At 49.7% G+C, this 14002-nt stretch overlaps 1 protein-coding gene across 3 annotated transcripts in view; it reads right to left on the bottom strand.

Annotated features, from left to right (window-relative positions):
• fer1l4 (fer-1 like family member 4) overlaps positions 1–14002 on the bottom strand; it is a 351889-nt gene that overhangs the window by 223705 nt on the left and 114182 nt on the right. For all 3 annotated transcript variants that reach the window (XM_041204900.1, XM_041204899.1, XM_041204901.1), the window contains exon 17: positions 10243–10435. In XM_041204900.1, coding sequence (XP_041060834.1) covers positions 10243–10435 — 193 coding nt within the window. The remainder of the gene's footprint in view (positions 1–10242; positions 10436–14002) is intronic.

The following is a 14002-nucleotide window of genomic DNA, read 5'->3' as shown; positions in this document are numbered from 1 at the left end:
AGTATAGTGAGGGGGATTGACACTGTTCTCTGTTGCCTGTCCGGGGCCAGGTTTCAGGACGTTTGCTCAGGACTGGAGAGGAACTTGCAGTGGGAGGGAAAGGATCCAGTGGTCGTAGCCCATGTAGGTACCAATGACATAGGCAGGATGAGAAAGGAGGCTCTGCATAGTCAGTGTGATGAGCTAGGCAACAAATTAAGAAGCAGAACTTCAAAGGTAATAATTTCTGGATTATTACCTGAGACACATGCAAATTGGCATAGGACAAATCAGATAAGAGAAATGAATGTGAGGCTCAAAGGCTGGTGTGGGAGATGTGGGTTCTGGTTCGTGGAGCACTGGCATCAGTACTGGGCAAAGTGGGGACTGTACCATTGGGATGGCCTACACCTGAACCATGCTGGGGCTGGGGCTGGTGTCCTCATGGGCCACCTAACTAGGGAAGTAGAGAGGGTTTTAAACTGAATAGTAGAGGCAAGGGATCAAAGTTGGTGAAATGTCATAAACCAAATAGTAGAGACAAGGCAAGACAGGCTGATATTAATATGGGAAATAATAAACAGACTGTGACAGGAAGGAAGAGAGATGCAAATCTAAGAGTAAATCAGCAGATATGGCTAGATGCTACAAAAATAATAAAAGGACAAAACTAAAGGCTCTGTATCTAAACACACATAGCACTCAAAATAAAACAGATGAACTGATAGCACAAATAGAAATAAATAAGTATGATCTGATAGCCATTACAGAGACATGCCAAAGGATGACATCGATTGGGACCTGAATATTGAAGGGTGTGTGACATTTAGGAAGGACAGGAAGTTAGGAAAAGGTGGAGGGGTGGCTCTGCTAATTAATGATGGTATTAGCACAATACAGAGGGATGACCTAAGTTCAGGAAACCAGGATGTAGAAGTGGTTTGGGTTGAAATGAGGAATAATAGAAGCAAGAAGTCACTTGTGGGAGTGGTGTACAGGCCCCTTAACGATAACTATGCAGTAGAACAGAGTATAAAATAAGAGATAATGGGAGCTTGTCAGAAAGGTACAGCAATAATCATGGGGGATTTTAAACTTCATGTAGACTGGAAAAATCAGATGGGCAAAGGTAGCGTAGCTAAGGAGATCATAGAATGTTTCTGGGATAGTTTCCCCGAACAGCACATTCTGGTGCCAGCCAGAGAGCAGTCTTTCCTAGACCTGGTATTGAACAATGAGATAGGACTAATTGATAACCTCCTGGTGAAGGCACCCATAGGTAGCGTCGATCATAGTATGATAGAATTTTACATTCACTTTGAGGGGGAAATGAGTGCGTCCAAGACTAGTATTTAAAACTTAAATAGGGGCAATTATGAGGGCATGAAAGTGGAGCTAGCTAAAGTGTACTAGATAATGAGGTTAAGTAATAGGTCAATAGAGATGCTGTGATGGACATTTAAAGGGATATTTCAGAATATACAGATCAGGACATCCCAATCTGTGGTTAGCTAAAAAAGTTAAAGACAGTATCAGACTTAAAGACAAAGCATATAACTACACAAAGACGGGTGGCAGATCAGAAGATTGGAAAGTATATAAAGAACAGCAAAGAATGACAGAAAAATTAATAAGGAAGAAAAAATCAGAGTACGAGAGAAAGCTAGCTAGTAATATAAAGAGGGATAGGAAGAGTTTCTATAGATATTTAAATAAGAAGAGTTAACAAAATGAGCATTCATCCAACAGAGAGAACAACTGGGGCAGTGTTAATGGAAAATAGGGAGAGGGCGGACAAATTAAACAGGTATTTTGCTTCAGATTTCACGATAGCGGACACAGGTAACAATCCGAAAATAGTTGTAAGTCAGGAAATGGAAGGGAGGAAGGAACTTGGGGGAAACGATGGCATAGTGATATTGTCGCTGGACTAGTAATCCAGAGACCCAGAGACCTGTGTTCCAAATCCTGCCACAGCAGATGGTGGAATTTGAATTCAATAAAAATCTGGAATTAAAAGTCTGATGATGACCATGAAACTATTGTTGTAAAAACCCATCTGGTTCACTAATGTTCTTTAGGGTAAGAAATCTGCCGTCCTTACCTGGTCTGGCCTATATGTGACTCCAGGCCCACAGCAAATGCCCTCTGAAATACCCTAGCAAGCCACTCAGTTGTAACAAACGGCTACAAAGTCACAAAAAAGGAATGAAACTGAACGGACCACCCAGCATCGACCTGAGCACCGGAAACGACAACAGCAAACTCAGCCCTGTCGACACTGCAAAGTCCGCCTTACTAACATCTGGGGGCTTGTGCCAAAATTGGGAGAGCTGTCTCACAGACTAGTCAAGCAACAGCCTGACATAGTCATCCTTACAGAAACATACCTTACAGATAATGTCCCAGACACCACCATGACCATCCCTGTGTATGTCCTGTCCCACTGGTAGGACAGACACAGCAGAGGTGGCGGCACAGTGGTATACAGTCAGGAGGGAGTTGCCCTGGGAGTCCTTAACATCGACTCTGGACCCCGTGAATTCTCATGGCATCAGGTCAAACATGGGCAAGGAAGCCTCCTGCTGATTACCACATACCGCCCTCCCTCAGCTGATGAATCAGTGCTCCTTCATGTGGAACATCACTTGGGGGAAGCACTGAGGGTGGCAAGGATGCAGAATGTACTCATGGTAAAGGACTTCAATGTCCATCACCAAGAGTGGCTCAGTAGCACCATGACTGACTGAGCTGGGCAGGTCCTAAAGGACATAGCTGCTAGACTGGGTCTGCAGCAGGTGGTGAGGGAACCAACAAGAGGGAAAAGCATACTTGACATCATCCTCACCAATCTGCCTGCCACAGATGCATCTGTCCATGACAGTTTCGGTAGGAGTGACCACCGTGCAGTCATTGTGGAGACGAAGTCCTGTCTTCACATTGGGGATACCCTCCATCGTGTTGTGTGGTTCTACCACCATGCTAAATGGGATGGATTTCAAACAGATCTAGCAACTCAAGACTGGGCATCCATGAGGTGCTGTGGGCCATCAGCAGCAGCAGAATTGTACTCAAACACAATCTGTAACCTCATGGCCTGGCATATCCCCCACTCTACCATTACCATCAAGCCAGGGGATCAACCTTGGTTCAATGGCCAGTGCAGGAGGACATGCCAGGAGCAGCACCAGGCATTCCTAAAAATGAGGTGTCAACCTGGTGAATCTATAACATAGGGCTACTTGCGTGTCAAACAACATAAGCAGCAAGTGATAGGCAGGGCTAAGCGATCCCACAACCAGTGAATCAGATCTAAGCTCTGCAGTCCTGCCACATCCAGTCATGAATGGTGGTGAACAATTAAACAACTCACTGGAGGAGGAGGCTTCAAAAATATCCCCATCCTCAATGATAGGGGAGCCCAGCACATCAGTGCAAAAGGTAAGGCTGAAGCATTTGCAACAATCTTTAGCCAGAAATGTCGAATGGATGATCCATCCCGGCCAGCAAAGCCCACATGTCATGAATGAATTAAAAAAATTACAATCACCAGGAAAGTGGCACCGAGCTAGTTGTTGGGGCTGCAGTCTGACAAATCTCCAGGTCTGGATGGACCTTTTTTAAAATTCATTCACAGGATGTGGGCTTTGCTGGCTGGGCCAGCATTTATTGCCCAACCCTAGTTGCTCTTGAGAAGGTGGTGCTGAGCTGCCTTCTTGAACCACTACAGTCCATGTGGTGTAAGTACACCCACAGTGCTGTTAGGAATGGAGTTCCAGGATTTTGACCCAGCAACAGTGAAAGAACAGCGATATATTTCCAAGCCAGGATGGTGAGTGACTTGGAGGGTTATCTGCTGCCCTTGTCCTTCCAAATGGTAGAGGTCTTGGGTTTGGAAGGTGCTGTCTAAGGAGCCTTGGTGAACTCCTGCAGTGCATCTTGTAGATGGTACACACTGCTACTACTGTGCGTCGGTGGTGGAGGGAGTGAATGTAGACCAGTCAGCCTGACGTCAGTAGTGGGGAAAATTCTAGAGTCTTTATAAAAGATTTAATAGCTGAGTGCATGAAAAACAGTGGCAGGATCGAACAGAGTCAGCATCGATTTACGAAAGGGAAATCATGTTTGACACAGCTAATGAAATTTTTCGAGAATGTAACCAGTAGAGTTGATGAGGGGGAGCCAGTGGATGTGGCTTATTTGGACTTTCAGAAGGCTTTTGACAAAGTTCAGCACCATTCACAACTCCTCAGATACTGAAACAGTCCATGTCCAAATGCAGAAAGACCTGGACAATATCCAGGCTTGGGCTGACAAGTGGCAAGTAACATTCGCATCACACAACTGCCAGGCAATGACCATCTCCAACAAGAGAGAAACGCTTCTTGATATTCAATGGCATTACCATCACTGCATTCCCCACTATCAGCATCCTGGGGGGTTACCATTGACCAGAAACTGAACTGGACTAGCCATATAAATACTTTGGTTACAAGAGCAGGTCAGAGACTAGGAATCCTGTAGTGAGTAACTCACCTCCTGACTCCCCAAATCCAGTCCTCCATCTACAAGGCACAAGTCAGGAGTGTGATGGAATACTCCCCACTTGCCTGGTGAGTGTAGCTCCAGCAACACTCAAGAAGCTCGACACCGTCCAGGACAAAGCAGCCCGCTTGATTGGCACCATTCACTACATTTCCCTGTTTTCTCTCTACCTTTTTAAATAGTGGAGTTACATTAGCTACCCTCCAATCTGTAGGAACTGTTCCAGGGTCTATAGAATCTCAGAAGGTGACCACCAATGCATTCACTATTTCTACAGCCACTTCCTTAAATACTCTGGGATGGAGATTATCAGGCCCTGGGGATCTATCGGCCTTCAATTCCATCAATTTCCCCACCACCATTTCCCTACTAATACTGATTTCTTTCAGTTCCTCTCTCTCACTAAACCCTGTGTTCCCCAACATTTCTGTTATGTTATTTGTGTCCTCCTTTGTGAAGACAGAACCAAAGTATGTATTTAGTTGGTCGGCCATTTCTTTGTTCCCCATTATAAATTCCCCTGTTTCAGAATGTTGAGAATGTTGTGGATCTCTGTAAGTAATTAAAATCATTTCTCTTATTAATAAATTTTTGATCTAGTTTTGTAAAACCTTTAAGACTTGGTAGACTTATTACTACTGAATTCAAGGCACCCATCTCGACATTTATACAAATTGCAAAACAAGTTGTGGCAGTTATTTCAAGTTTCCCTTTGGGATTTGAACAGCTCAGTATTTACCATCAGCTGTGCCATAAGAGTTAGTATGCAGCTACAGCAAGTAATCAGGAAAACCAATAAAATATTATAATTTATTGTGAGGGGAATTGATTACAAAAGGAGGGAGGTTATGCTTCAGTTGTACAGGGCATTGATGAGATCACATTTGCAGTATTGTGTACAACACTGGTCTCCTTATTTAAGGAAAGATGTAAATGCGTTAGAAGCAGTTCAGAGAAGGTTTACTAGACTAATAACTGGAATGGGTGGGTTGTCTTATGAGAAGAGATTGGACAGACTAGGTTTTTATCCTGGAGTTTAGAAAAGTAAGAGGCTACTTAATTGAAACATATAAGTACCTGAGGGGTCTTAACAGAGTGGATATGGAAAGGATGTCTCCTCTTGTGGGAGAATCTAGAACTAGGGGTCGCCGTTTAAAGATAAGTGGGCACTTATTTGAGATAGAGATGAGGAGAAACTTTTTCTCTCAGAGGGTTGAGAGTCTTTGGGAATCTCTTCCTCAAAAAGTGGTGGAAGCAGAGTTGTTGGATATGTTTAAGGCAGAGCTAGATAGATTCTTGATTAACAAGGGGGTGAAAGGTTATCGGGGGTAGGAAGGAATGTGGGGTTGAGGTTTCATGAGCAGAACAGGCTCAAGGGACCGAGTGACCTACTCCTGCTCCTAATTCATATTTGCGTATGTACCTATGAGTATTCCATCACACTCCTGAGTTAGAACCATAGAACCATAGAAAAGTTACAGCATAGAAGGAGGCCATTTGGCCCATCTTGTCCATGCCAGCCCGAGGACACCCAGGTGCCCTTTCTAATCCCACCTTCCTGCACCCGGCCCATAGCCCTGCAGCTTACAGCACTTAAGGTGCAGATCCAGGTACTTTTTAAAAGAGTTTAGAGTTTCTGCCTCTACCACCAACTCGAGCAGCGAATTCCAGACACCCACTACCCTCTGCGTAAAAAAGTTCTTCCTCATGTCCCCCCTACACCTTCTGCCACTTATCTTGAATCTATGTCCCCTGGTTCTAGAATTCTCCATCAAGGGAAACAATTTTATCCTGTCCACTCCATCTATTCCCCTCATAATTTTGTACACCTCAATCAAGTCACCTCTCAGCCTTCTTTGTTCTAAGGAAAGTAACCCCAACCTATCCAATCTCTTTGTTGTGCCTTGTAAATGGTGGACAGACTTTGGGGAGTCAGGAGGTGAGTTACTCTCTGCAGCATTCCCAGCCTCTGACCTGCTCTTGTAGCTACTGTATTTATATGGCTGGGTCCAGTTCAGTTTCTGGTCAATGATAACCCCAGGATGTTGATAATGGGAGATTCAGTGACGATAATGCCATTGAACATTAAAGGGTGATGATTAGATTCTCTCTTGTTGGAGATGGTCATTGCCTGACACTTGTGTGGCACGCAAATTACTTGCCATTTGTCAGCCCAAGCCTGGATATTATCCAGGTCTTGCTGCATTTGGACATGGACTGCTTCAGTATCTGAGGAGTCATGAATGGTGCTGAACATTGTGTAATCATCAGTGAACATCCCCACTTCTGACCTTATGATGGAAGGAAGGTCATTGATGAAGCAGCTGAAGATGGTTGGGCCGAGGACACTACCCTGAGGGACTCCTGGGGCAGAATCTTCTGCTCGCCATATGGGGATGGGCCCCGCTCGCCGACGTGTAAAATGGCATGTGGTGATGTCGGGCATGTGTCCCAATGTCACCGTGTGTCATTCAGATTTTCAGTTCAGTGGGCGTGCAGTGGTGTCGGACTGTCAAAGACATATTAAGGCCATTTAAAAACTAATTAAACCAATTAACTGAGCTGCCTATCCAACCTTAAGGTTGACGGGCAGGCAAAGAGCCCAGGTGACTTTTGCATTTATCATGAAACCACATCCACGGGTGGGGTGAGGTTTCATGAAGGTTTTTAAAGTTTAATAAAAATTTATAATAAAATTTGTTGATATGTCCCAGCTCATGTGACACTCTTTATTAAAATTTTGAAAAATAAAACTGATCTCCCTGAGGCAGCTCAGGGAACGTACAGCACCTCCGGGTGCACGTCATGCTGGGTGGGCCTTAATTGGCTTGCCCACTTAAAATGGCAGCGCGAACCCGATTGTTTCCATGCCCGCTCCTTCACGGCCCACCCGACAGACAGAAAATTCTGCCCCTGCAGTGATGTCCTGGAGCTGAGATGATTGATCTCCAGCAACCACAAGCATCTTCCTTTCTGCTAGATGTGACTCCAACAAGTGGAGACTTTTCCCTCTGAACCCCATTGACTCCAGTTTTGTGAGGGCTCCTTGATGCCACACTTGGTCAAGTGCTGCCTTGATGTCAAGGGCAGTCACTCTCACCTCACCTCGGGAGCTCAGCTTTTTTGTCCATGTTTGAACTAAGGCTGTAATGAGGTCAGGAGCTGAGTTATCCTGGCAGAACCCAAACTGAGTGTCAGTGAGCAGGTTATTACTAAGTGCTGCTTGATAGCACTGTTGGTGACCCCTTCAGTCACTTTACTGATGACGGAGAGTAGACTGATGGGGCAGTAATTGACCGGCTTGGATTTGTCCTGCTTTTTATGTACAGGACATACCTGGGCAATTTTCTACATAGCCGGGTAGATGCTAGTGTTGTAGCTGTACTGGAACAGCTTGGCTAGGGGGGCAGCAAGTTCTGGAGCACAAGTCTTCAGTACTATTGATGGAATATTGTCAGGGTCCATAGCCTTTGCAGTATCCAGTGCCTTCAGTCATTTCTTGATATCACGTGGAGTGAATCGAATTGGCTGAAAACTGGCATCTGTGATGCTGGGGACCTCCGGAGGATGCCGAGATGGATTATCCACTCAGCACTTCTGGCTGAAGATTGTAAGAAATGCTTCAGCCTTATCTTTTGCACTGATGGTCTGGGCTCCTCCATCATTAAGTATGGGGATATTTCTGGAGTCCCCTCCTGCAGTGAGTTGTTTATTTGTCCACCACCATTCACAACTAGATGTGGCAGGACTGCAGAGCTTAGATCTGATCCATTGGTTGCAGAATCTCTTAGCTCTGTCTGTCACTTGCTATTTATGCTGTTTGTTTTGCAAGTAATCCTGTGTTATAGCTTCACCAGGTTAGCACCTCATTTTTAGGTATGCCTGGTGCTGCTCCTGGCATGCCCTCCTGTACTCTTCATTGAACCAGGGTTGATCCCCAAGCTTGGTGGTAATGGTAGAGTGGGGGATATGCTGGGCCATGAGGTTACAGATTGTGTTCGAGTACAATTCTGCTGCTGATGGCCCACAGCGCCTCATGGATGCCCAGTCTTGAGTTGCTAGATCTGTTTGAAATCTATCCCATTTAGCTCGGTGGTAGTGCCACATAACACGATGGAGGGTATCCTCAATGTGAAGGCGGTATTTCGTCTCCACAAGGGCTATGCAGTGGTCTTCAGGTTGGTGAGGATGAGGTCAAGTATGTTCTTCCCTCTTGTTGGTTCCCTCACCACCTGCTGCAGACTCAGTCTAGCAGCTATGTCCTTTAGGACTCGGCTAGCTCAGTCAGTAGTGGTGCTACCGAGCCACTCTTGGTGATAGACATTGAAGTCCCCCATCCAGAGTACATTCTATGCCCTTGCCACCCTCAGTGTTTCCTCCAAGTGGTGTTCAACATGGAGGAGCACTGATTCATCAGCTGAGTTGGGGGGGGGGGGTGGTATGTGGTAATCAGCAGAAGGTTACATACAAACATACAAATGTGGAGTAGGAGTAGGCCATTCAGCCCCTCAAGCCTGCTCCGCTATTTAATGAGATCATGGCTGATCTGATAGTAACCTGAAATCTGCATCCCACCTACTGCCGATAACTTAACACCCTCCTGCTTACCAAGAATCTATCCACTTCTGTCTTAAAAATACCAGGCCTTCAATCTCTTCATCCAAGTCATTTATATAAATTGTAAACAGTTGAGGTCCCAGCAGTGATCCCTGTGGCACCCATCATTACATGTTGCCACCCAGAAAAAGACCTATTTATGACAACTCTGTTTCCTGTTAGCCAGCCAATCATCTATCCGTGCCAATATGTTATTCCCTTTACCATGAGTTTTTATTTTCCGCAATTTCCTACTTGTACTTTTGGTCATCATTAGTTTCCTTGCCCATGTTTGACCTGATGCCCCGAGACTTCATGGGGTCCAGAGTCGATGTTGAGGATTCCCAGGACAACTCCCTCCCGACTGTATACCACTGTGTCACCACCTCTGCTGTGTCTGTCCAGCCAGTGGGACAGGACATACCCAGGGATGGTGACGGTGGTATCTGGGACATTATCTGTAAGGTATGATTCCGTGAGGATGACTATGTTAGGCTGTTGCTTGACTAGTCTGTGAGGCAGCTCTCCCAATTTTGGCACAAGCGCCCAGGTGTTAATAAGGAGGACGTTGCAAGGTTGACAGGGCTGAGATGGTCATTGTCGTTTCCAGTGCCTAGGTCGATGCCGGGTGGTCTGTCCAGTTTCATTCCTTTTTTGTGACTTTTTAGCGGTTTGTTACAACTGAGTGGTTTGTTGGCCTATTTCAGAGGGCATGTAAGAGTCAACCACACTATCGGGCTGCATTGACTAGAAGCTGAACTGAATGCACCAGTCCACAACTTGGCTTCAAAAGCAGGACAGAGGCTGGATATTCTGAGACAAGTGACTCATCCCATAAACCTCAAAGACTGTGAAATTCTTACCACCAAGAAGTGCTGAACAACAACATCATCTCCAAGGCAGACGTGTGTCACTTGCTCACATATCATCATTCCTTCATTTACACTGGGTCACTGAGTCCTGGAATTCCCAACTACCACATGGGTGCGCCTTCAATAAATGCACCAGGGCAACTCAGGATGAGCAATAAATGCTGCCTTGTCAGTGATGCCCCCACCACAAGAATGAATTGTAAAAAGCAGGACTTGTTCAGCAGCTTTGCCTGAATGTTTCTGAGCGTACCTGTCAAATTCAGTACTCTCTGCTTTTGTAGGTGGTGTAATTGAATTCTGTCTTGGAGGTAAACTGGTTACAGCATTCTCCAGCTCATCTTCGGAATCTCTTGTATCCAGCAAAGATTTCTTCTCCTCATTCTCTTCCACCTTCCCTTCTTTTTTCTTTTTTGTGACAACTTCTACCAATTTGCCATAGTTACCTTAAAAATATTTTAAAAATGATCATTTTGACTTCTTGCTGTGGCTAGTGTTCAGCCCCCCCAGGTGGGGGTTACAGGTGGGGGCTACAGGTGGGGGTTACAGGTGGGGGTTACAGGTGGGGGTTACAAGTGGGAGTTACAGGTGGGGGTTACAGGTGGGGGTTACAGGTGGGGGTTACAGGTGGGAGTTACAGGTGGGGGTTACAGGTGGGGGTTACAGGTGGGGGTTACAGGTGGGGGTTACAAGTGGGGGTTACAGGTGGGTGTTACAGGTGGGGGCTACAGGTGGGGGCTACAGGTGGGGGCTACAGGTGGGGGCTACAGGTGGGGGTTACAGGTGGGGGTTACAAGTGGGGGTTACAGGTGGGTGTTACAGGTGGGGGCTACAGGTGGGGGTTACAGGTGGGGACTACAGGTGGGGGCTACAGGTGGGGGCTACAGGTGGGGGCTACAGGTGGGGGCTACAGGTGGGGGTTACAGGTGGGGGTTACAGGTGGGGGCTACAGGTGGGGGTAGGTGGGGGTTACAGGTGGGGGTTACAGGTGGGGGCTACAGGTGGGGGTTACAGGTGGGGGCTACAGGTGGGGGCTACAGGTGGGGGTTACAGGTGGGGGTTACAGGTGGGGGCTACAGGTGGGGGCTACAGGTGAGGGTTACAGGTGGGTGTTACAGGTGGGGGTTACAGGTGGGGGCTACAGGTGGGGGTTACAGGTGGGGGTTACAGGTGGGGGTTACAGGGCACTGTAACAATTGTTTAACACTTATCCTACAGATAAACTCCCACTGCCTTTTACAAATTGTGCAACTAAATCTTTCAGTCACTGAGTAGATTGTTTGCAACAGTGGGCGGGGTTTGGTAGCCCCCCACCCCCCCCCCACCGGGATCATCCACTCCTGCCAAAAGCCGCTGGATTTTTGGTGAGCCACCTGATCTCCCTCGATGGATCCCACCAACTCGGGGCCTGAAAATCCAGCTGGTCATAATATCATTGGTCAGTTTACAGGTTTGTAAGCGTCAGATTTGGGCGTCTGGGATTCACTGCCTGAATCGGTGGTTGAGGCTAAAACGCTCAGCTCATTTAAAAGGTTCCAGGATCTGTACCTGAAGCGCTGTAACCTGCAAGGCTACAGACCAGGTGCTGGGAAGTGGGATTAAAATGAGCAACTGCTTTCTTTTTTCGCTTTTTGGCCAGCGCAGACATGGGCTGAATGGCCTTTTTCTGCGCCATAAGTTTTCTCTGGCTCTATGTTGCTCTACCACAGGGCAGATCGTGCTGTATCTGTCAGGATCAATGTGCAGTATCACGTGTCAGTGTCCCTGCATCATGAACTCAGGTGTTGCTGGAGGGGCCGTGGGAGAGGGAACTCCCAAGGGGGACATGGATGGGGTGGGGGGGGCAGGTTGGGGTGGGGGTGGGGGCGGGGGTGGGAGCGGGGGTGGGGGTGGGGGTGGGGGTGGAGGTGGGGGTGGGGGCGGGGGTGGGGGTGGGGGCGGGGGCGGGGGTGGGGGTGGGGGCTGGGGTGGGAGCGGGGGTGGGGGTGGGGGCGGGGGTGGGGGTGGGGGCTGGGTGGGGGCGGGGGGGGGTTGGGGCTGGGGGTGGGGGTGGGGGGTGGGGGTGGAGGGTGGGGGTGGGGGTGGGGGTGGGGGTGGAGGTGGGGGTGGGGGTGGGGGTGGGGGTGGGCTGGGGTGGGTGTGGGGTGGGGGTGGGGGGTGGGGGGTTGGGCTGGGGGTGGGGGTGGGGGTGGGGGCTGGGGTGGGTGTGGGGTGGGGGTGGGGGTGGGGGTGGGGGCGGAGTGGGGGTGGGGGGTGGGGGGTTGGGCTGGGGGTGGGGGTGGGGGTGGGGGTGGGGGTGGGGGTGTGGGTGGGGCTGGGGGTGGGGGTGGGGGTGGGCTGGGGGTGGGGGTGGGGGTGGGGGGGGTGGGGTGGGTGGGGGTGGGGGTGGGGGGGGGGTGGGGTGTGGGGTGGGGGTGGGGGGGGTGGGGTGGGTGTGGGGGTGGGGGTGGGGGGTGGGGGTGGGGTGTGGGGTGGGGGTGGGGTGGGGGTGGGGGTGGGGGTGGAGGTGGGGGTGGGGTGGGGGTGGGGGTGGGGGTGGGGTGTGGGGTGGGGGTGGGGGTGGGGTGGGTGTGGGGGTGGGGGTGGGGGTGGGGTGTGGGTGGGGGTGGGGTGTGGGGTGGGGCTGGAGGTGGGGGTGGGGGTGGGGTGTGGGGTGGGGCTGGAGGTGGCGGTGGGGGTGGAGGTGGGGGTGGGGGTGGAGGTGGGGGTGGAGGTGGGGTGGGTGTGGGCTGGGGGTGGGGTGTGGGCTGGGGTGGGGGTGGGGGTGGGGGTGGGGGTGGGGTGGAGGTGGGGTTGGAGGTGGGGGTGGGGTGGGGGTGGGGTGTGGGGTGGGGGTGGGGGTGGGGGTGGAGGTGGGGTGGGTGTGGGCTGGGGGTGGGGTGTGGACTGGGGTGGGGTGTGGACTGGGTGGGGGTGGGGGTGGGGGTGGGGTGTGGGGTGGGGCTGGAGGTGGAGGTGGGGGTGGGGGTGGGGGTGGGGGGTGGGGGGGCGGCGTGGGGGCTGGGGGTGGGGTGAGGGCCGACCAATATTTAAAGATGGTTGATGAAAGCACCCTTCCCCCGGTCTTTTGGCCCAAGGCCAGAGCAGGGTCACTTTCCAGGCTTCCCTCCCTGCCCCTGCCTGAACATTGAGGCTGGATGGGAAACGGCCCGGTAGTGATCATTAATTAGTCACAGGGGCCTCAACTGGGGCAAAGGCAGGTGGGCCAGTCTAGGCCTCGCCCATCCCACCCGAAAGCTGTGGAGAGGTCGGGGTGGGCAGGAAGCTGGTGATTTGAGGAATTTTATGGGCCACACCTTGCCTGTAAATCTGCCGGCAGGGAACGTAAAATCCTGCCCATTGAGAGATTACAGCTAGCTGAACAGAAGCGATCCAGGTTATGGCACCATAAGTGCATGTCCATGGATTTTTTAAATATGATGAGGATTTCTGCCTCTACCACCCATTCAGGCAGTGAGTTCCAGACCCCCACCACCCTCTGGGCATAAAGATTTCTCCTCAACTCCTCTCTACATCCTTCTACCAATTATTTTAAATCTACATCCTCCCCCACAACTTGCAGTTATCGAAATATGTCCTTCCTATGCACTATGTGATAGAGGTTGTGGGTTTGGAAGGTGCTGTCAAAGGAGCCTTGGGAAGTTGCTACAGTGCATCTTGTAGATGGTACACACAGCTGCTACTGTGCATCGGTGATGAAACTAACACTGAGCAACCATCAGCGAACATCCCCACTTCTGACCTTATGATGAAAGGAAGGTCATTGATGAAGCAGCTGAAGATGGTTGGGCCGAGGACACTACCCTGAGGAACTCCTGCAGTGATGTCCTGGAGCTGACATGACTGACCTCCAACAACCACAACCATCTTCCTTTGTGCTAGGTATGACTCCAACCAGCAGAGAATTTCCCCCTGATTCCCAGTGACTCCAGTTTTGCTAGGGCTCCTTGATGCTAGGTCAAATGCTGCCTTGATGTCAAGGTCAGTTCAGGAGTTCAGCTCTTTTATCCATG

The sequence above is a fragment of the Carcharodon carcharias genome, chromosome 14 (assembly GCF_017639515.1).
Source record: "Carcharodon carcharias isolate sCarCar2 chromosome 14, sCarCar2.pri, whole genome shotgun sequence".
NCBI classification, from domain to species: Eukaryota; Metazoa; Chordata; class Chondrichthyes; order Lamniformes; family Lamnidae; genus Carcharodon; species Carcharodon carcharias.
The sequence above is the reverse complement of the archived record's forward strand: the minus strand, read 5'-3'. Positions and strand labels throughout refer to the sequence as shown.